At 38.2% G+C, this 21,533-nt stretch overlaps 1 protein-coding gene across 1 annotated transcript in view; it reads left to right on the top strand.

Moving 5' to 3' along the window:
* The first annotated feature begins 2,763 nt into the window (after positions 1–2,763).
* Positions 2,764–21,533, top strand: part of LOC139992458 (neural cell adhesion molecule 2) — a 307,336-nt gene continuing 288,566 nt past the window's right edge. The window contains exon 1 of the mRNA XM_072013305.1: positions 2,764–3,842. Within this exon, the coding sequence (XP_071869406.1) occupies positions 3,719–3,842 (124 nt within the window). The 5' untranslated portion in view covers positions 2,764–3,718. The remainder of the gene's footprint in view (positions 3,843–21,533) is intronic.

The raw sequence follows: 21,533 nt of genomic DNA, 5'->3' as shown, positions 1-21,533 counted from the left end.
ATTATAAATGAAACGTTGCGTTAACGCATCGTTGGCCTTTACCGAATTAGAAAGAGACGAACAAGGACGAGGAAACGAGGCGAAAATGATGAAAATAGTAAGAAGGACGGGGAAAGTAGACGCTGAAAATCAGTAGTCGTGTTAAACACCGTAAAACGTGACCAGGAAGTCGAGGAGTTGTCTCAGAGCAACAAGAGCGAAAGGGTGCGAGCGTACACAGCGACGTTAAAGCAAATTTCGAAGGTATTTTTCCAGCATTGTTTCGAATAATTTATAGAGAACCCATTCTTATGGAGGAAAAATAAAGGGGACAGCGAAAGGAAGAAAAAGGAAAGAGGAAGAGATAACGATGGACAAAAATGATAAAATGACCAGACAGAGAGAAAGTATCGTCAAAGCAACGAAGAAAAAGAGGACGAAGTGACCATGAGGTCTGAACGAAAGCATAAAACCGTGTACTACGACGAAACTGAGCATACGACCAGTTAACAGGGGTGCGAAAGAGAAACGTGGATGAACCAAAACGGGGTCCTGCTATAATTAAACACGTTTGTTTATGTTTTTTTTTTTTACCTGGGGAGATTGCAAGCTATCTCTGGTTCATCAAATCCTATTTTCCTTGTATCAGTAATTTTTCTCTCTCCTTCTCTTTTCTCATTCTTTTTTTCTCACCGATACACGCTTGTCCACGTCCTCTCTCCGGATCTCTCTATTTTCTCTTCCGATAAGTTTCGCAACGACGACAGAAAAAATTTAGAACGAAGAAAGGAGGAAAAAGAACAGTCGACCAAAAGAAAGGCAAAGAGAACTTCCGCGAAGAAAATTTAAGACGAGAGCCACGGCAAAGCGGGTCGAAGCCCGCGGATGGATTAAGCAAACTAATTTAGAAGAAAAAAAGCAGGAAACGAAGAGGGTTGGGGAAGGAAGCCGGAAACTGGGTAAAAATACGATTAACGTAGCAAAGAGGCCACCAGAGAATCGGGCCTGAAGGAAAAGAACCTGTGACCAGTTACGAAGGAGCACCGAAATCACAAGGAAATGACTGAATTTGTTTCTTTGTGTAATTAAACACTGTCAACTGTGTCTCTATCTAACATTGCACCAGAAAAGCAGAGCAGTAAGTTAGAAGAGGTCTGGACATCTATATCTGGAATTAATATAAACGCAAACCTTTGTCATTTCTATTCATGACTCTTCAATATCTTCTCGTCTCTCTGAAAATTTTTGCATTCCAGCGCGAGCACCGGTACAAAGACCCGGCTTCTGTACCGCGATAAAGGAAAAGGAAGGGCGATGGCTGGTTCGACGGGGGTTACAGGGCAAGATAAGGGCAAGAGAACGGGCGAGAGTGGAAAAAAGGCGAAAGTATGCAAAGGGGAATGGAAACAAGCACGCCTGGACGACGATGGAACGAGGACGTTCGTAGTTGTTAAAAAAAAAGAACTGACAGAAGAAGGAGAAGAAAAAAAAAAGAAGGAACAACACCGGAGAAACACGAAGGAATTTGTATTCAATTCCCAATATAATTAACCAATTCGATTCACACTTCTATTCGAACATTACAGAGAAAAATGTCGCTTTATTTGGAATTAACAGGAATTCCGTCTTGGAGAGGCACATTGCCCGTTCTGTAACTCACCCTTTCAAACCCACCCCTGTTTCCTCGCCGATCCATGTTTTCCGGTTCACATTCTTACAAGTGCGCGTGCAGTAGCCTTGTTGCAGAAACTTCTTCCATCAGTCTCGAACGAATTTAGTCAGGGAACCAGAAGACGAAGGAGAAGGCGGAAAGGAAAACGACTGCCCAGAGAGAATGACGAAAAGGACCGAGACAGAGAAGAATGTCGGAAGGGGGATGATGATGGACGAGAATATTGATTAAAGAAACACGACAAAAGGAAGCGAAAGACGCAGTTTATGCGATTAGCGCCATTAGCGAGTCCATTACGTGGCCATTACAAACCACAAACGCACGTATTATTGAAATTAATAGTATCTATATATACGTTATAGAACTATGACCTAAATCGTGGAAATCAATAGTAATTCTCTTGTGTAACGAATTATCCTTCTTTTTTATAGATACATATCTGATATTCGAGTAACAAAGAGGATCAACCTCGTTACACAACCCTTGACAGATCATGAATGAATCATTCGAAGCTAATAGTACCCAACAAATATTCTTGTATGTTAAAAAATCTACGTATACAAGGAATCCATTCGGTCCTACCTCCTTTGTTAGATACTATGCAATCGTCACGCAGTAAAGAAACAGAACCAAAAGTGAGAATAGAGAATACACGTAAAGGAACAAAGAACATGAGGCTAAAAAAAAACGGGGAAAGAGGGCGCAGTTCCGGTTCCGCTCGATTCCCTCTACAATCAACTAGCGTCGCGCCTAACTTATATTCAAATCGTGCCGCGGTGCGTTACTCGAAATTAACATAAATTCCTCTCTTCATTCATCTCCATTCACGGGTGCCGCCTTTCTTTTTCCAAGAGACTTTCTCGGCTAGTCTTGATACGCGATACTGCGCGAGTAGAGAGGAGAGAAGCAAGCGAAAGAGCGAAAGACGAGCGGAGAGTGCGAATGAGATAGCCCTATCAACGAGACTATGCAACCGAGAAAGTGAGAGAAACCGTGCGTTCAATACGCATGCGAGGTAAAGCATGTGCGCGGGCGCGTACAACGCAGGCTCTTTTCGATCGACGTAGTACCACGACTGTGGCAACGACGTCGCGGAGCAGGAGGACGACGTAGACGACGGCAGCAACGGCGACGATCCACGACGTCGACGTCGGCAGCTGGCTTCGCTATAGTGGTGGTGGTACTAGTGTCATAGCGAGCTGGCTGATTCCATGGTAGGGGTAGCGCGCAGATGTGGGGCGCGAGTGGCGGTGGAAAGGGAAGCTGGAGTAGTGGTGGCAGGCAGAGCGACAGTGGCGACGCTAACGTCGGCCGTGGCAGCTTAGCGTAGCGGTGTGCACCGCACGGCCCGGTGTTGCTGATACAGTGTGGAACAGCGAAATCTCGCCGAGTGCGAGTGGCGCGCATTACATCGTTCCCGATCGACAGTCGAAATCATATCTATCGAACGTGAATTTTCATCGGGAACGTGTCGCGTACATCTACGTATAATAGCATAAACGGAATAATTCGCGCGGAAAAGTTGGAAAGTTGAGAGTTAATTAATGTTAAAGATGTTATAAAGTAGTGTGATATGAAATCGAAAGAAAGACCGGGAGAGAAACGTGTCGAACAATCGCGTGCGATCGTTGCACCGTGAGTGATGTTACTATCGTTTCGACAGTGATCACGCGTGTTCTAACCGCTTGCGTGGCTTCTTAACCCGTCACGAAACCTCTACGTAGTTGCATCTGACGGAGTTTAAAGTGATTTTTCTAGTGTGCTTCTTTGCTATTCTGCGTCGCGTTTTCGTGTTCGATTGCGATCTATCATTAGTGTCGATTAATTTCGATCGTCGTGTCGGTTAATTGTTACTCCATGTTACACTGAAGAAGATGTGGGAACAGTGTGTGAAAGACACGCAGGACGAGGATACAGGAAGACAGTTCCTGTGAAGGCGAGTCAAGGCAGAGATCCTTCGATCTCGATTAATTCGAAGAAACATACGGTGTCGGTGGAATTGGTGGATGATGATGCTTGACAATCGGTTGCTATGATCGAGCCGCGGAGAGTTCACGTGGAACGATCATGATTTACCTTAGGCTGCACGTCGGGAGGAGTCTACGGTGCAACACGAACGCAAGACACTGGAACGTGTTCATCGTGCCACTCTTCCCACTCTGGATTATCGGCGCCTTTTGTGTGAAGGACAGTGAGTACAATACATAAATATCTCGATATTGAATGTTATGTTTCGTTTGTGAATTGTGACGCATTCCCGAGACAAGTCGATGTTTACTAATCGCTCTCGGAATACGAAAGTCGTGTTTATATACGTGAGCTACTCAAAATTTATATTGATCAACTTCGTAAACAGAAAGTACGAAAAAGTGATGTTCGTTACAAATACTGTTTCTTTCTTTTTTTTTTTTTAATTTACCTTACGATTTATGTTATCCTTATGTGACGAATAAATCTTATGGAAGTTTATCGCCTGTTTTTGAGAATTGGATATGAATTATCTACTTATTTAAGGAAATTAGGAAATTAATAAGAAGTGCGGAGTGTTGATCAGTTTGGCCTTTGAGTGGCTGATGTTCGTTTATCCTTGAATTTCAAATGTAGCATGTACTTACTTACGTTTAAGCAGATGTCATTTTATAAGGGAACATTCCATTATGTGATTTACCAAATATCTGAATAAATGATAGAACTTTAAAAGGAAATATGAGAAGGAAAAAGGTCATTCGTCATTCTACATTGGATTTCGCATAATGAATAACAAATATACGCCTTATGCAGGTTGTGTGAAAGGTATATCGATATGCAATTTATAGATGCCACTTTTATATTAAGATAGAAAGAAGATACATTGAACGTCCTTCACAAACGTGAAAACAAATTTCCGCGTTTTTCAGCGGAATGATTGATTTGAACTATTTTGTGAATATCGTAACTTCACAAAATATCAAAGCCATTTTTACCGATGTTCTGTGTATTCGAACAACTCAGAACGCGTGTTGTATCGCTAGAAGCATAAATACTCATGTTTCATACTCGCATTGCCTTCTGTCTCGAACGTAATGGTCTATGTCCTTAATGCTATAGGTTATCTTCCTTCTCCGCTCGAGTAACTTCTCGATACAAGTACTTCGAGATCCACCATACTCTCTACCTCACGCGAAGCGTCCAATAGTTCGATCATTAAACTCTTAGCGCGATAAAACCAAAAAGACATCATTAAATACATTGAATTAAATACATTAAATTAAATACATTAAATTAAATACATTAATTAAATTAATGGAATTAAATATATACAGCGATGAAGGGAAGTATTGGCACAGACCAGATTTTTATGTAAATCCTGTATAAATTTACGATACTTTATCTAATTTACTTGTAAAATATCGCTTTCCAGTTTGAAGCTTAAGTATAACACAAGAATTGATCATCGTTAAGCAGCTCCACGATGAAGCTAAATAATACGAGATATACAATGGACTGTTTTTAGCAACATATAAAATTTGAGTTATTTCAAATTTGATGCGGGAGTCTATTCTAGAACAAGTTTATAAGTTAAAAATAATAACGTTAATAATAATCGTTAACAATAATAGTAATAATGAGTTTAGATACAGGACTTCACCTATAGATAGATAAAGAAAAGATGTAGAATATACGACTGTATATAAGATACATTCTTAATTTAGAAAAATTCCACCTGCTCATAACAATTATTCGGAATGACGCGTATTTGTTTCAGAAGCCGAGATCTATGTTATAACCATTTACTTTTAACGCTCAGAAATGATGTTCTTGAGAAAAATTAAATAAAGATCGCGTCTTTTTGCAAACTTACACAGTGTTTTACAAAAAAATAAGCTAGTCTGTGTCCATACTGTTGTCCATTAATGTATATTTGTAAGATTCCAATATTTTGACACAAACGAATTAAAGGGGAAGCATCGTTCTTTTCCAAAAGATTGTCGTTCCAAAAGAAAGCATTATTTCCTGTCGAGGGATAGGGATGTATCTGCGGGAAATCTTCCAAGGGATGAATTCGATTGTTGCTTCTTACTTGATATTCCGGAAGCATCGTCCGATAATCTCGTCGTTGTCGCATCGGACTTCATTTGGTAGGTGAGACGCCAGGGTAACGTCGTTATTTGAAATTGCTCGTCGAAAGAAAAGACCATTCTCTGCAGCTTCGATTTTGCATAGAGTGGGATTCACCCTATAGGTAATGGGATCGCGACAACCCAATTCCCTACAAAATTTCGACGTTCGTTCGATACGTGAAACTTCTCGCGCTTTGATACACGAGCCCGGGTGATAAAATGCCAAGAAAATTGCCAAGTAAACTTCAGGCTCGCATTAACTCATCTATAAGATGCCATGGTACAGTAATATACTTTCACTGTATAATCCGATCGCATATAACTGGTCCATTTCGTTAACCTTTCGTTCTTCTAACACGACAGAGCAATTAACGGAATGCTCGTCAAAATTCAACAGCAACTAAATGGAACTGTCCATCGAATGTTTATTGCGGGTTCAGATATATACTAGAACCGTAACACGATACGTCACAGTGCTTTTTTGTTGTTTCAGAACTTGATCTATACTACATATTAAATAATAAATGATAGACTATATAAGATATAAAAGATAATAGAACTTCGTTTTATATGAACTTGTCGGGAAATAAATAGTTTACACGCACGTATAATTAGAGTTCGTATAAGTAGAGTCAATTTACATTTTCCAATACCTATGGATTTTTTGTTCATATAGTAGGAATTTACGTTTACAGTTAGGTAACTGGATTGTAGATGGACCAGTAGAATTTCATTTAATCCGATAACAACCCAAATTTCGTTCAGAATAAATGGGATTCACATAAACGAAGTTCCGTTCTATTGTTATATAAAACAAAGCTGCAGTGAATAAAGTAACAGTAATATTTTAGCTGCACAACTCTTAATCTCGGTGGTTTGAAGTTTAAAACATTCGATTTGTCTTTTAACTGCATTGCTGACCTTTGGCTATTACTTGAATTTTCATTGATTCATGCACTTCTCACAGCTGTACATGTGCTCTCGCATATACACACATTTACCTTTTCTATTTCCTGTCTCTCTTTTTTTTTTTAATTCACCCCCTGATTTTTTAATAATTGTAGACCTCGAAAAGTTTTTATGTGCATTCTTCGCTTAAATTATTCTCCAGGCGAGTTCAATAACCTATCTAGTCCAAGGTAAACAAGTTTCCCTGAACGTCGCTTCAAAAGAAGTAGCCAAACTCACTTTGACTCGACCCGTCCGTTCAGGGTTAATTAAGATCCCGCGAATCGATCAGTGTTTTCCGCTTTAATCGGCGTCGAACGATCCAGCGGAAGTTCTGCCGCGCGTTACATATTCATCGTAACGCCAGTGGTGGACGCAGTTGGACGCACGTCCGCTCAAAGACAACTTTCCGCTTTGACTCGGTTCACAGCGTCGTATTAAGCCGTGCATCGGTTCTGGCTGACTTCTAACCGGAAACAAGACGAACGTCGCACGATTGCCTTCATCTTAGTTTGATATTCAGCTTGTTTCTTGACGTCGACGATATATAAGCTATATACACACGTATAGCAAGTTTCCAAACTGTGCCTTGGGTTGAACAGAGAGTAATAAAGAATGTTGAAAAGAACATGTTTCTTATTTAATGTACGTATGATTTTATCCTTTTTAATAAAATTTAGAAGATTCTGGTTTGGTACGCCTATAGATATGCAACCTGCTTGCAACGGTCGTCTATGTGGAACTTTTCTTAAGTTTTGAATAGAAAATTTATATGATCGAGATACGAAACGAAGTAACATAGTGCTGAGTATTACCGAATTCAGAGATTACGTTACTGTGATTTTACGTTTTAATGGTTTTTATTTATTCCGATATCATCATAGAAATGGTGCGTGTTGAAAGGATTGCTCTTAGGTAGGCGTTTGTCAATTCACATTAGTAAATTCTATTAAAATCAAACTATGAATATAAAAAATAAATCCAAAAAGAGAGGCTCTTATAGTGATAAATTCTAATGGGAAAAATAATGTTTGTAATATCATCACTTTTATTTACCTATCAATTTATAGGATTGATGTGGCTTCTGAACAGCTCATATCTTATTGGTCAGAAAATGTTGCTTTTTCGCTTTTCTCTTTGTTACGTTATATTTCATTTAATCCACAATATCTAAACACCCTATACTAAACGAACTCTGATTTATCTATGGAAATACGAATTCGATCCTGTCGTCGCAATTTGTTTCGTTCATGTCGACCAATAGAGGGTCTCCGAAAGGGACGAACAATTTGCTAGTCTTGGAAATCGCAAGAGCACTGGGACGCGTTTCCAGCGAAGATTTAACGCTCCGTGGAGCCTGTGCAAAAAATAGAGACGCATGGAAATTGCCAGGTCACAAAACTTCGCGGACGTTGTATACGTACGAATTGCGTTTCTCTTGTCGCCCGATGAAGTTATAGAAGTTGGATGCAACTAAGTCTGTCGGGGAAAGTTTTTCCAGAGCCAAGCTCGTCGTACGTTTTGGAGGCTCGCGTCGGAAATATGTGTCGGGTCGATTCGTAGCCTGAATTTCGACGCCGGAATCGATGGAACGGAACCGCTAGCGGTCCTCAATATCTTCCCCCGCTGGGGATATTGCTTTTTAAGGTTTCGAGATTACGCAGCTATTTATTATACGTTCCGCGACGGAACAAGCCATTTACGAGACACAGCCATAAACAGCAGAGATTAAGCACAAGGCAAAGCTTCGAGACGCAGATCAAGTCAAGTATTACTATGTTCTCTGTTGAAAGTAATGGTTATACTTAGCGTGTATCGCCAATATTCGCCGCGATATCTCAGGGATGATCATTTTAGCTTGTTGAAGGAATAACAATAATACAAGGATGTAGTGCATTAGCGAACACTATATAGTCGGATATAGTATTATATCTACGTCGTGAAATTTCCTAACGCATCGTGTTAAAATGGAGAGATGATGGAAAGGAAAAAGAATGAGAAAGCAAAGGAAAGGGAAACAGTTCAGTGTTGGATAGTGGATTCGTTGATAGGGCTTCCCAATAAGCTCATGCCTTAGACGAAAGGATAGTAGAGGTTGACTCGCAGGATGTACTTATGTGAACGGCATGATTAAAGAGGATTTTCTAGGATATTATGTCCGTGTAAATTCTTGGCGAGAATCTCTTAATTAAACATTATGGTTCATTTGTCCAAATGTGAGAGATTCGTATTTGAGAAATATCAAATTCGTTGGTGATTGATGACAAAGCTTTGAAAATTTTCTTTGAAAGAATTTGAGGAACGTGTCTTTCTTAATCTATAGTCTACGTTATTTTAGAAATTAGTACGATAATTGTTATAAGTTGAATATAACGCAGTAAATATGTTAGTACATAACCGTTATTAATCGAATTGTTACATTTTATCATTAATTAGTGTTGTCAATGTCAATATTCAATATATCCATTTTGTAAACTAAACTGCATCATAAATATGTATGTACATTGTAGCCTTCACAATATATCTATAGTTCGAGGTATTTGCGAGGTAAGTTGGACTCTATACGAAGAGCTGTCTATACTATAAAACGCCTTAAGAAGTGCCATATCATACCTAATTACCTATCAACCCGTTTCTCATGTTTTCTTACGATCAGCTCGTTGAGCTCGACACGAGGTTCATTTTCTCCGAAGCCTGTTGAACCTCCGTCCTATTCTTCTTCCTAAAACTTCACCAGTTTCAATCGCTTTCGTACGATATTTCCCACACAATGGTTATTTATTCAGGGGCGCGGTTTCACCAGGCAGCTCAAAGTTCGGAGGACAGCTTCTGTCGACTCTATCATAAGTCAAAAAGTTGTGACATCGTTTACGCGTTCATCATTCTACATCTCGCAACTCATCACGTGGACAGATCGCGCGTCACTTCGTTGCACCCCTCTTCACGCTCATGTTTCATCCCCACGGCAAACAGATACCAATCTGTCCTCGGAATTTTGAGCCGAGCTTACCTCGAGCAAAGCGTTCTTCTGCTAATCGCGCTGCAAATTTACCAGTTAAAGCAGATTGCTCTATTCGCTGTTTGCTTTGGGATTTTGGTGCTTGAAATATAGAATTTTGATCGGTGGCGAACTCTCCATCAATCGAGCCAGGCCTAAAATAGCGAATATTTTTGTGATATTTAAGTTTCGCGAAATCTTATACTGGATTCCTAACATATATTGTAGCATCTTATTCTAGTCATTTTAATTACCTATGGAACAATATAATAAATAACATATATGCTATATACAATAAAACTATTTAGAGTGTGAAACATTTTTATGTTCATACATAAAGTCTGGAAGAATGAATATATTGGTCAAAGAATAAGTTACTTCCTTTGTGGGGTTGATTTAACCCTTCACTAAAAATGTCAATATCTTCGATACTAGGATCACAATCTCATGAATTATCTGATAATTTTAGTCGTACTAAATCACTGTCTTACAACAACGAACCTAGTATAACTATTTTGTTCAATGGAGTATATATTTACTTGATAAGAGTCTTTATAATTGAAGATCTTCAAATGTTAAATTTTTCGAAATTCTCTGTTAGATTGTAATAGTTAAATAAAAATTCGAATTTCTTTTAGAGACGAGTGGTCTATAATTGAGAGTCAAAGTTGAAAGAAAAGTTTAAAGGACAGATTGGTCAATTTAGGGAATGATAGATACAAGGAATACATTGGGCAATTTTGGAAATAACAGACAAGATAAAATAAGGGAATAAGATACAAAGAACATTTCGAAAATTTTAACATCGACAAATAATCTCCCGAAATCAGTAATCATCGTATGGATAAATCGTTTGTCAAATATATTACTATCGAATTACTCTGGTAATTCTCGTTTTATTTATTCCGTTGCTTACCAATCCTTCACCATAGACGACGTATTGCAGCCGAGTAACAGAAACTTTCAAGCAACGTGAAACATTCCATAAAATATAAAACGTCTGTCCCCGTTTCTCTCGCGTTTCTCCAGAGAAACGACGGGAAACGTAGCCAGCCAGCGATTACCCGGATATTCTGTCACGAAAAGCAACTTACCGGTGACGCGTTTCGCCAGAGTCGTACACGACAACGAGTCGTCGTTTCGTCCCCATAACGCGGATATCTCCAACATGTAGAAACGTTCGCAGTCATCTTATTATCGCATTATTAGAGTAACACGAATTCCAATTGCGGCCTTCACGCGCGTGTTTCACCGTAGGATACGTTCGCGATATTATTCGGACAATTCGCGCGCGATGTAGATGTTCATCGTTTTGGAAATTCCTTTGCGTGCCCTTCTGATAACCGAATTACGGATGTTCACCGAATCTCGTTACACAAGGCCATCGAAATCGCTGGAGAGATCTCCGCGCTCGTTACCAAATATCTCACGTAATATCGCGCGTGTAGAACGATTGATTTTCGTGATTCGCACTACCCTCGTTCCATCTATCTTCTCGCTTCCTTTCCCCGTTTATATCGGTCGAGAGTAATTAGGACAATTTTCATGAGCTACGATATACGGGAAATCATTGGAGAAATATTCCGTCCTTCTTGTTTAAGCGTCCTATTTAACATTTCGGAATATTCGAGGAAAATTATCATTGAAACGAAAGGCTGGAGAAGATAATTAATGTTATGAACAATAGGGTTTCTATTAAAGGAATATCGAATAACGTACACGTTCTAGAGTTAAGGAGATATACAATTAGATAGAATTATGACATTTTGTATAATGCTGAACTGAGTTAAGATTCGTATATTTTGACACTATTTGACCTTTATCCTCTTCAAACATAAATTCTCACACGAAAATGGAGATTCTTTTTTGACATCAACTCAAGCCCATCCTATAAGTGGGCATGCTATAAACGTTTTATTAACTTCTACACCTAATATGTACGAGAAATTCAATACTGTAGATTTAGCAAGAAGTAACCAATTACTCTTTTTACGAAAAGAACTTTTGTGAACCGTTTAAAAGCCGTTTAAAGAGTATCAGAGGTTCGATAATGACCCGAAGTCGCGTGACTCGTCACGTGTGTAAAAGTTGCAGGTCAATTAATCGACGTCGGGGCTCGCTCACGCTCGATGAAAAAGCTGTAAAGCGAAAACATCGGTTTCCCGGGTCGCGCGTCGCCTGAAAGGAGTTCAATTGCTCACGTTCGAGCGCGTGAGATTGCACCGGCGCGTAATTATTCAAATTGACCGGCCGCCGTCATTGTTATCGATTTACGCGGGCAAAAAGCGAAGAATTATCTCGACCTTTCACAAAGTTCAACCAGAATGTTACGTGCGTGCGAACGAAACCATAATCGTCCTTGTAAATCCGCGCACATTAATTATTTGATTTAATTGTAAGGATAATTAATGCAAAAAAATTTTTCTTTTCTGCTTCTGTTCTCATGGAGTTTGGTAATTGGAAATGTTTATAGCTGAAAATTACAGAGAAGTAAAGCAGCGATTGTTGGCCACGTTTGTGATTTAATAGCAGCAATTGCTCGATCATGGGATTACACGAGACTTTATTGCCATACCGACGTCCAGTTTGTATTTTAGCTCGTTCTAACAAACGACGATTATTAATTCTATAAAATGTTGATCGAGCTTTTTATGTCTTTTTATGTCTATGAACATCTATAAGCTTTTTATAAGTCGATGAAGGATTTTAGTTAGTTTATTCGATCGATCAATATTCGTTTAATTGTTTTCTTTAATCATTCCGATATTCCATTTTCTGTATTCTTTTCAATATGATTGTAAATACACGTATCTCAGTTTCTCATAAGAAAATATTCTCTACTAAATAGCATAATATTAAATTTTTATGCACATAACAATATGATCCTGTTCTGAATTCTACGATTGTAAGAGATAAAATCTATCTTTAGTATATTCTACTATAATATAGTAGCATACATTTCACACCTTAAATATCTGCATACATAACACGATTATTAACATTCATTTCCTACGCTAAATGCGTTTTTCTGTAAAGTATCTTTCAGTCAAAATTTTTGTTCTATCTGATACCAGAAATTATTTCCAAATAATTCATCCTACATTTTTCCTCACTTTACTACGTTCTTGAAGGATAAATGACATTCCAAACGAACTTTATATCCCTTTGAACCGACGTACTTGAAACTAATAGCCGACAATAGGATTCATCCTGTTTATCATTCCTCTTTTCACAGACCCACACGAGTTAGAGTCGCTAAACATCCTAGAAGTACGTCTTCTCAACACGAATGCCAACTTACTAGAGACCAACCAACTTAGAAAGGTCCCTTCGCCAAAGTTTGGCAGTTTCTCCTCTGAATTACCGTGGGGACTCACAGATTGAACGAATCTCGCGCCCGGAGTGTAACGTTTCTGAAGTCCTGGAGGCAGCCAACCCTAGACGCAATGTTTCCGCGTGTTACGCGTCGATTCAGCGTATCTGGCGCATAAGTCGCGATCAAAGGAAAGCCCTATTGGCAATTCTCGCGGCTATGATCGCCGTCCTGCCATTGTGTCTCCTCGGGACGTTAATTTGCACCGTGACAATGGACACGTGGTTTTTCTTTGTTCGATATTAGGTGAATTTCAAAGGGTCGATAAAAGGATGGAGATAAAGAAAACGACAGGGAAAAAAGGAAATGAAGGACCGATGAGAAACAAAGAAGAGGTAGCGAAATTACCGAGATGAGAGCCACATGAGACAGAGTGGAAGCATAGAAACGAAGGAAAGGAATAAACAAAGAAGAAGGGAAAAGCAGGAAAGACGTAACGAACCATCGTGGTCCTGAAGTACGATCGCTACACCGTATACGGAATGTTCCGTGTTCGCTTTTACGAGGCTCTCTAGCGACGATAACGTGCAGTTTCGGGATCGAAGCTCCCAATGAATTGTCTGACGCTACGCAAACCGTGGAGGTCTATTCGACGTTGATGAAACATAATGGGTATCCCGCGACGACTTTTATTATACACTTGGAACTAGGTAGAAGGAGGCACACCTAATGTATGTGAAAAACGTACAGGTCTCGATAAGACGCGGCAGAAATTTACGAGGCTCTTAAACGCGAGTCGCGAACAAACTTTAGGTTAGAGTTTGATACGAGCACGATGAAGAGTGCGGATAATTGGCCTGAAAATGCGGTGTTGTTCACCGATAAAGCGTAATCTCAGAAAACCTGCATTCGGATAATAATTGGATCCATTACCCCGTTATTACTTTTATCATGATACGTGAGAATAGCATTAAAAAGAAGGAAAGGTATTTCTAAACGACCATTACCGGATAAATATTATCGAACGAACGAATTTGATTGAAAATACAATTTAAAGACGGGACCGGGTATTATTTGAGTGAGAAGGATATTTAGATCGGCCTAAGTAATTTCCCTTGTAAGTTGCTAAATTCGAATAGGGACTATTTTAAATGATCTATATTTGAAAACAGATTATTTAACTCGTTATTAGCAGTATAATGAATTAACGGCCATAATTCTCTACGAGAGTAGAGTTTCTTCTGGAAAGTAGTAGCTTCTACTCATCAGAAGGGAAGAAATTTGTCCAACTGAAACTAAAGTATGCGATATTTTCTCATTCTTTCACCATTATATTAACAATTAATGGCAGCCCATAATATAGAAGAAATTTGATTATTCCATGCAAAGCTCAAGATTGAATTTTAAAATGATGAAACTCAGTTATTATACGGGCGTCTACATCTCGGAAACAGAGTCACTTAGGTCATATGTTTATGTGAACTTGTTTTATCGTTTATTATGTTATATCGTTAATTTTTTACTTATTTGTACTTCTACTTACTGTATATAGAACACCCTGTACAATTAAAAGTTCGCAATTCGAGAGCGAAGGGAGTGGTTTTATTTCTATACTTGGACGTAAAGTTTGATTTCAATAGAACGGAAATTATGGACTAGGAGTGTTGTAGTGCGGGATTACGCGAAGGGATGTTCCGCAAATTCCTTGCGCAGTTCCGGAAAATCTTCCAGATCATAAGTTTTACGGACGAGCGAGGTTTACACGATCCTCCGAGCGACGTTAATTGCGGAAGATTTTGCAAATGGAGCACTGTGTGAATTACCGTGGTAGATAACGCATTCCTTCTCGGCTAAAATTTCATTCACCCTTCCCCTGCCGTACCTATTGCCGTTAATTTTGCGTAAAAATAGCCGAAGAGAAAATGTTTAAGCATGGCAACGTTGATTTAGAGAATATTAATCAGAACGTACGGGCCACCGTTATTGTTTAATATTTATGTCCGACGCGTATTTCACAATTTCGCAGAAATTTAATAAACGCCACAGGGCAAATGTTACTTCGCTGTAAAATGACGCTAGGACGTTCCACGCAAGGTAATGGGGTGTGGAATATAAAATGCACTGTGAACCTCTGTAAAGTCCATTCACTTATCTCGTCAAATTTCCACGAAATAAAATTGATTATCCTTTTTCTCTTCCTTCTCTTCGATTCCTCTCTTTCTCCTTTTTTTATTTTTTCTTTTTTTTATCTGCAAAAGCACCTTGGCGAATTATGTAAATGTAGCCAGTCAGCGAGAGACGCGACCGATCTGTGGAAATCCTCATTTTTCGTGCGAACGACTCACGGATCCATCATCCTTCATCGTCGAATTGCTCACCGGTACGGCGTTTCATCGTTCTAAAATCTGTTCACGAAACGCGGATTGTAATTTATCTCTCCCCTTTCACAAGTACTTTTGATACTTCGAACTTTTTATTTTATTCGAAAAATTATATACACGATTACGTTGAATCTTAGAGAAACTATCGGGATAAATTTTATGTGCTTCTATATTTTATTAAACTCAATGAGTTTTCCGATCTGCGTAGAATTTTTGTGGTTTGAACGAGAAATGGTTTCGCAGGATATTGTTAAGGAGTCTCCGAATTCTGTTACTTTTCTTTGTTAAGAGTATCTTGCAACATTTTGAATAGATGATAACCAGATGGTGTTAATTCTAAGTCCAGGAGATATAGTAAATATTCCATAATTTTTCGATTAAAATCTTTCATTTTTCTCGAGTTAATACGAAGTCTATAGTGTTATGTTCATGAAAGACAACGAAATTAATCATAAAAATTCTACACCTATTGGAAAGCTTGTGGAACATTTTGAGAAAGTAATAGAGATTTCATAAAATTACGTTATTCATTAAACTATAAGGAAAGTTTTTGTTAAAAATAAAAAGCTTTCGTCCAATCTAATAGATTGTAAAATATACATGAAATTGTAATTTTCGCGAAGAGCGTTCAAAGAAAATTTCAGCACGGCATGCGTACAATGCGTATCACTAATTACCCACACCACTTCTGGCTGCACTCCATGCAATTTACCGAGGGGACTAGGCCAAAGTGAATGTTAAGAGCGCTTCCACACCACAGAGACATCGCGCGACGAAACTTAACCAAAAACATATACAGAACACAATTCGTCGGTGTATAAAGCTTGTAGTTATATATCACGGTGGGTACCTTAATCTGTCGCGGATGCGTCGAACAGTAAACGTACTTCCTCCTCTTTACTTGTTTAGAAATATACGATTGTGATACAAGCGAGCTCCATTGCTTTTGCATCCTGAAAACACATGGTGGTGTTAAGCCGTAAAATCGATATGCTCACCAAGTCATAATATGAATTGATCCTTCAAGCTTGTCAAGTACGGTAGAACTTTTTATTTACGGATCAATAGTTTACTTGTTGTACGATGTCCTCGGTTTCATAGTTACTTTCATAGTTTGTTTCTTTTACTACTTCCTGATCAGTTATGAGAGTTCTACACAATGTTGGATATATTAAAATGAAAATCTATTATGTCGTAAGCAGATTCACGTAAGCTTCATGCGGTAGACATCAGTGAACCACGAGTGACGAATTTAATGTTGAAATTATTTGAATAAATCTATTTTCGTGAGTTAGCCGAGATTATGAAAAATTTGCAATTCGATACTAATTAGTCTCGGTTAACAGCGACTGTTGGCTAACCTATCCGCAAAAACAATAGTCGCGCACTGCCTGGGCTTAAACACTGGACACAATGGGACAATGTTACGAGTCTAAACATTTAGTCTGTCAAATGTAGTTGCAGCTATGTAGGTGCAGTTCAACAAAAACTGCATATTTATCTATTACAGTCAATGTATTCAATATAGCCAATAGAAATAAAAAAGATGGTTACAGGATAATTTTGCTACCTATTTTTAAATTTTTGGAACCATTCGAACTTCGTTATTCTCTTTCAAGAAGAATGCTTGTAATATAATTTATGTGGCCATTTTGCATCTACAGCATTAACGTTTGCATCCAACGTTGTACTTTCAGAATACAGAAATCTAAACAATAAATCTAACTTAAAATTCAAATAAAGGGAAAATTACTTCTCATCGAGGAACATTATAAAAAAAACCGAATTCAAAATCGCACATAACAATTGTCAGTGAAGTATCGTGACGATATTTCAGCTATAAAAACTGCCAGTAAGCTTTTGACATACCGATACGTCATTCGTTATAAATGGATTAAAACGTCATCAGCTAGCGCGAAAATTTATTTACGCACAGGACCTCGCGTTGGATCATTGATCTATCATAGATGAAAGATCGATGAAATTGTACGCTCGATCGAAGTCTCACGAGGCTATCGGTCGAGCATATTTGATGCAGGAGAACGCTCAGGGAGAATTGCAACGGAACGCTCGCGCGCGGTTAGGAGCGACCTGGCGAAGCGGTTATGTTCGCGTAATGCCGTTTCCTGCAGACTGAATACTTAAGCGTTCGCAGTCGGTCGGCAATTTTCATAAAACTCCGTTTTTTACTTCGGGGATCAAGGGTACGTAAGTAGGGACTGGCTAAAAGCCGCTGGTACCGTTAACCGACGCCGGATGTAAAAGCATCCGGTATAAATTATTAGCGCGGCAACATTATTACTATTCCTAATTTAACACTGCCTAGCCGGCCTGGCCGAGCTCCAATCTCGTGGCTTGCAGAAATTAGCGTCCATTTCCCTCGTAAGGGGGGTAAATCCTAGCTTCGATCTCGCTAAGGGATTCTCGATAATTGTATACGCTATACATAGAGGAGTTTTCTCCTCTTCGCTTCGTTATTGTTTTTAGTTTTTCTTTTCCGAACTTCTGGATTTGCCTCTGCGTGTTATACTTTGAGATAATATAGCATGATAGTAGATTGAATTGTTGAGAAACGACGTTGGTTGGTGTCTCGGGTTTCAACTGGATTCGTTTAGATTAATTAGGTTAATTGGTCTAGGTAAGATTGGTCAGTTATTTAAGTAGCTAGATTTCAGATTGCATTAATACTGCGTCTACCAGTTTCTTTAACATGTGTCTAAATATATCGTGCATAATTAATTAGAATCGAAGTAATATGAAAAAAATGAATAAACATATGGATCATATTTCCGTGTGATTACAAGGAAACATTAACAATATTAACAACATTTGCATGTTCTTAATACTTATTTCTAAGAAGAACAAATTTGATACCTGTCATCTTGACCGGTTTTGGTAACTCTAGTGTTAACACGCTCTAATGAAATGGTAGATTGAATTATTGAGAAACATCGTTGATTGGATACCAAAGAGCTAAAGGTTTCGACTGGACTCGTTTAGATTGATTACGTTAATTGGTCAAGTTTGATCAAGTTTACTATTCAAGTAGCTTGATTTCAAATTACGTTATGGTATTATAGCAAGCTGATAGGTTGAGCTACTGAGAAGCAGCATTGATGGATGTCTCTGGGCTGAAAGTTCATTCAAGCTTCGTTTAGATTGGTTAAGTCAATCGAACACGTTTAGATCGGTCAATTATTCAAGCAGTTTGATTTCAAGTTTCTTTTCGTGTAAGTAAAGTTACTTAATATGATCACCATTCACAATGGAATGGAAAGCAACAGGGTAACTCGGTTTTCATGACAAGGAGTCGAAAAGCGAATCTCAAGAAAATACTATTTTACTTAGACTCTTAACGTTGCTCAAAAGCCGGTCGAACCAAAAAATGAAGTTACACCCGCTCCAGAACTGCTTCACATAAACGAATTGATAATTCAGAATGAGATTTTTGGTAGGAAATTTCCTCCCTTCCTCGGTTATCATTCTTTATCATGTTGCGCTTCTATATATCATTTGGAATATGGCGGAACGTCAAAGAAGTTTCCAACCACTAGTTTCCCCACTTGAAAATATCTTCCTCCGCTCGTATATACATTTCCTCGTCCTTATCCATTATTCCCGTACTCTAGTTACATGACGACGACTACTTTCAACACGTAACGCGTGTGTACACGAGGCGCCCTATATCATCGCTCGGTGGAATGCTCGACGACAAGCCGCCCGCTTCTCGCCTCGACGTGGAGGATCTTCCTCGTTTAATGCACCTTCCGGTGACAACGGTGTCGTACTTCGCGAAACCCTCTATCGGGTATTGTGTTTTGCCGTTACGGATACCGCAGAAGCTATTCTTCCAGCCAGTCACTCGACCTATATATGCACACCTACACTAACGTTCAAAAGTATCCAGGCACTCGCTTACTTTTGACAAGATGTATCTTAATTACAAAATGTCTGATGAATCAGATTACAGCAATTTTAATTCTTTTAATTCATTTTAACCATTAATCCTGATTAAATGAACGTTTGATAATCAATATGCAATAATGAAATTGTCGTTTGTTGTTGTTAAATTTTATAGAGTTATTTTGCTACTTGCCGAACTATTTATCCGTGGATTTCTTAGTCTTTTAATTATACGACAGACTAAGAGGTGTTGTAGAAATTGATAGAAAAGTATTTAAATAACAAGTCAATTGTTGTAACGCATATAGTAAATGATTAAATGCGTCATTGCTATGTTTTCTAATATGTATGCAATTAGACTTGTAGTGTATGTAATTCGTACACTTTGGCAAAATTTGCTTACTGTTATTACAAATCGATCAAAACGTTCAAATACTTATGAGAGGTAGTATACATTCGTGATTCTTCGCCATAAATTGAACGATGCTGGCCCATGAAATCGGTCGATGCATACGTATAACCAAAAATTACGTTATTTAATGCGTTACCGGCGACATAGTATCGCCAAATGTCACGGCAGCCGTGCTGGAAAAGAGAACGCACGCTACCTTGCTGTTATTGGAAATATGGAGATTATATGAGAAGCAGAGGAAATTGAGGCGTTCGAAAGTTATTAATATAATTTGAAAGTCTTTGAATGGATTGGAAGTATTTTGAACCGTGAGGCGGAAGATGTTTGACTGGGTAAATTGCGTTGGTTGCGGTTCGTACGTTAACGTTTCACGAATATCCGAATACTCTTGCGGAAACTTAATACCATGAGAATGCTTGGTCAATTAACATTTCAACGAGGAACATCAGTTAATGTTCTGTGTTAAATATTCACGCTTCAACGTAAGATATAAGTAATTGTAATAATATATAATATTAAACAAATATATTGAAATATCTTCGATATATATTTAAATTTGTATATTGATATCATCACATGTAAAGGATACAGTTTGAACAAAAAGATTTCCCGCAAAGTATGTCACTAAAGTATTACTATGGCGATATAATACATGGCTATTTTATATATTTATATATTTTATATTTGAAACACTACTTTTAGGAGTGTGATATGTATCATCATTGTAGCATGTGATATAACGCTTCACTGAATATTTGTAATTTAATTTTAATTCTTTTCTAATTTTCCTTTATTTTACATTGTAGCGTAAAATTACATAATATATATCACATCATAATTCATTGAAAGTCGCGAGGAAACATAAAGAAGAAGTCGAAATTCAAGATAAATGACTGGATATTAAGTGAAGTTCGTGATAAAAGAAAATCCTCTTAATAAAGGAAAGTAGAAATTTGAGGAAGAATTGAAAGGTTAAAAGGATGTAAGAGCAAAGGAAGGAGAAGAAGTGTGGTAAAAATGTATTGACGCTTTGATTATGTATGAGATGTATGGACGCTTAATTTATTAAAGTGACTAGTTATAGGACTTAGTTATTATTGAGATTCATGTTTTGTCATTACTGGCTGTACAACAGTGAATACGGAATGGAGATAAAGTAATGCAATATTTTCTTAGCATATTAGCTATAATGTCTCGAAACAGTTCCATCATCCTGTGAATTACCCTCAACACTTTTACGCTAAGTTGATGGAGTAGCTGGCTACCACCAGTGGCTATTGCGTAAACAATAGATGGTGGCTGTGTCCACAAGTAATAATCGAGTGGATTCTGGTCAAGGGATCATGGAAACCAGGCAATTGATTCTCCGTGTCCTATCCATTTACCGGGAAACCGCTCATCCAAGTAGTCTTTAGCTTCTCGATTAATGGCAGGGCCAGAGCAAACTATATCTTAATCATAACCTCGTTCCATATCGAGGGACAGAACTAAAGCACACCGGTACCATAAATAGCAATTTCTGTCGGTAGGTACTTCCGTACGTCGAACCTATTTTCGTGAATATTACCTTCATTCACTTACATACAAAAATTTTACTTTTCTAATCGTACGAAAAAGATATCTCGCAGTGAAAACGTTTATATTTATACTTACGATACGATGCCATTTGGAATGTTCAAGTTCCTAATACGAGTCATAAACGCTAATTAAGCTAATACCTGTAAATGGAATCTTACAGTCAAAACAGATTAAAAACAAAAAAACAAAACTATGAACTATTGTTAATTGTCTTGATAATTAATAAAAAAAACCTTCAGAATTTCAAAG

This window comes from Bombus fervidus, chromosome 11 (assembly GCF_041682495.2).
Source record: "Bombus fervidus isolate BK054 chromosome 11, iyBomFerv1, whole genome shotgun sequence".
Taxonomy (NCBI): Eukaryota; Metazoa; Arthropoda; class Insecta; order Hymenoptera; family Apidae; genus Bombus; species Bombus fervidus.
This window is presented reverse-complemented; position numbering and strand designations above follow the sequence as displayed.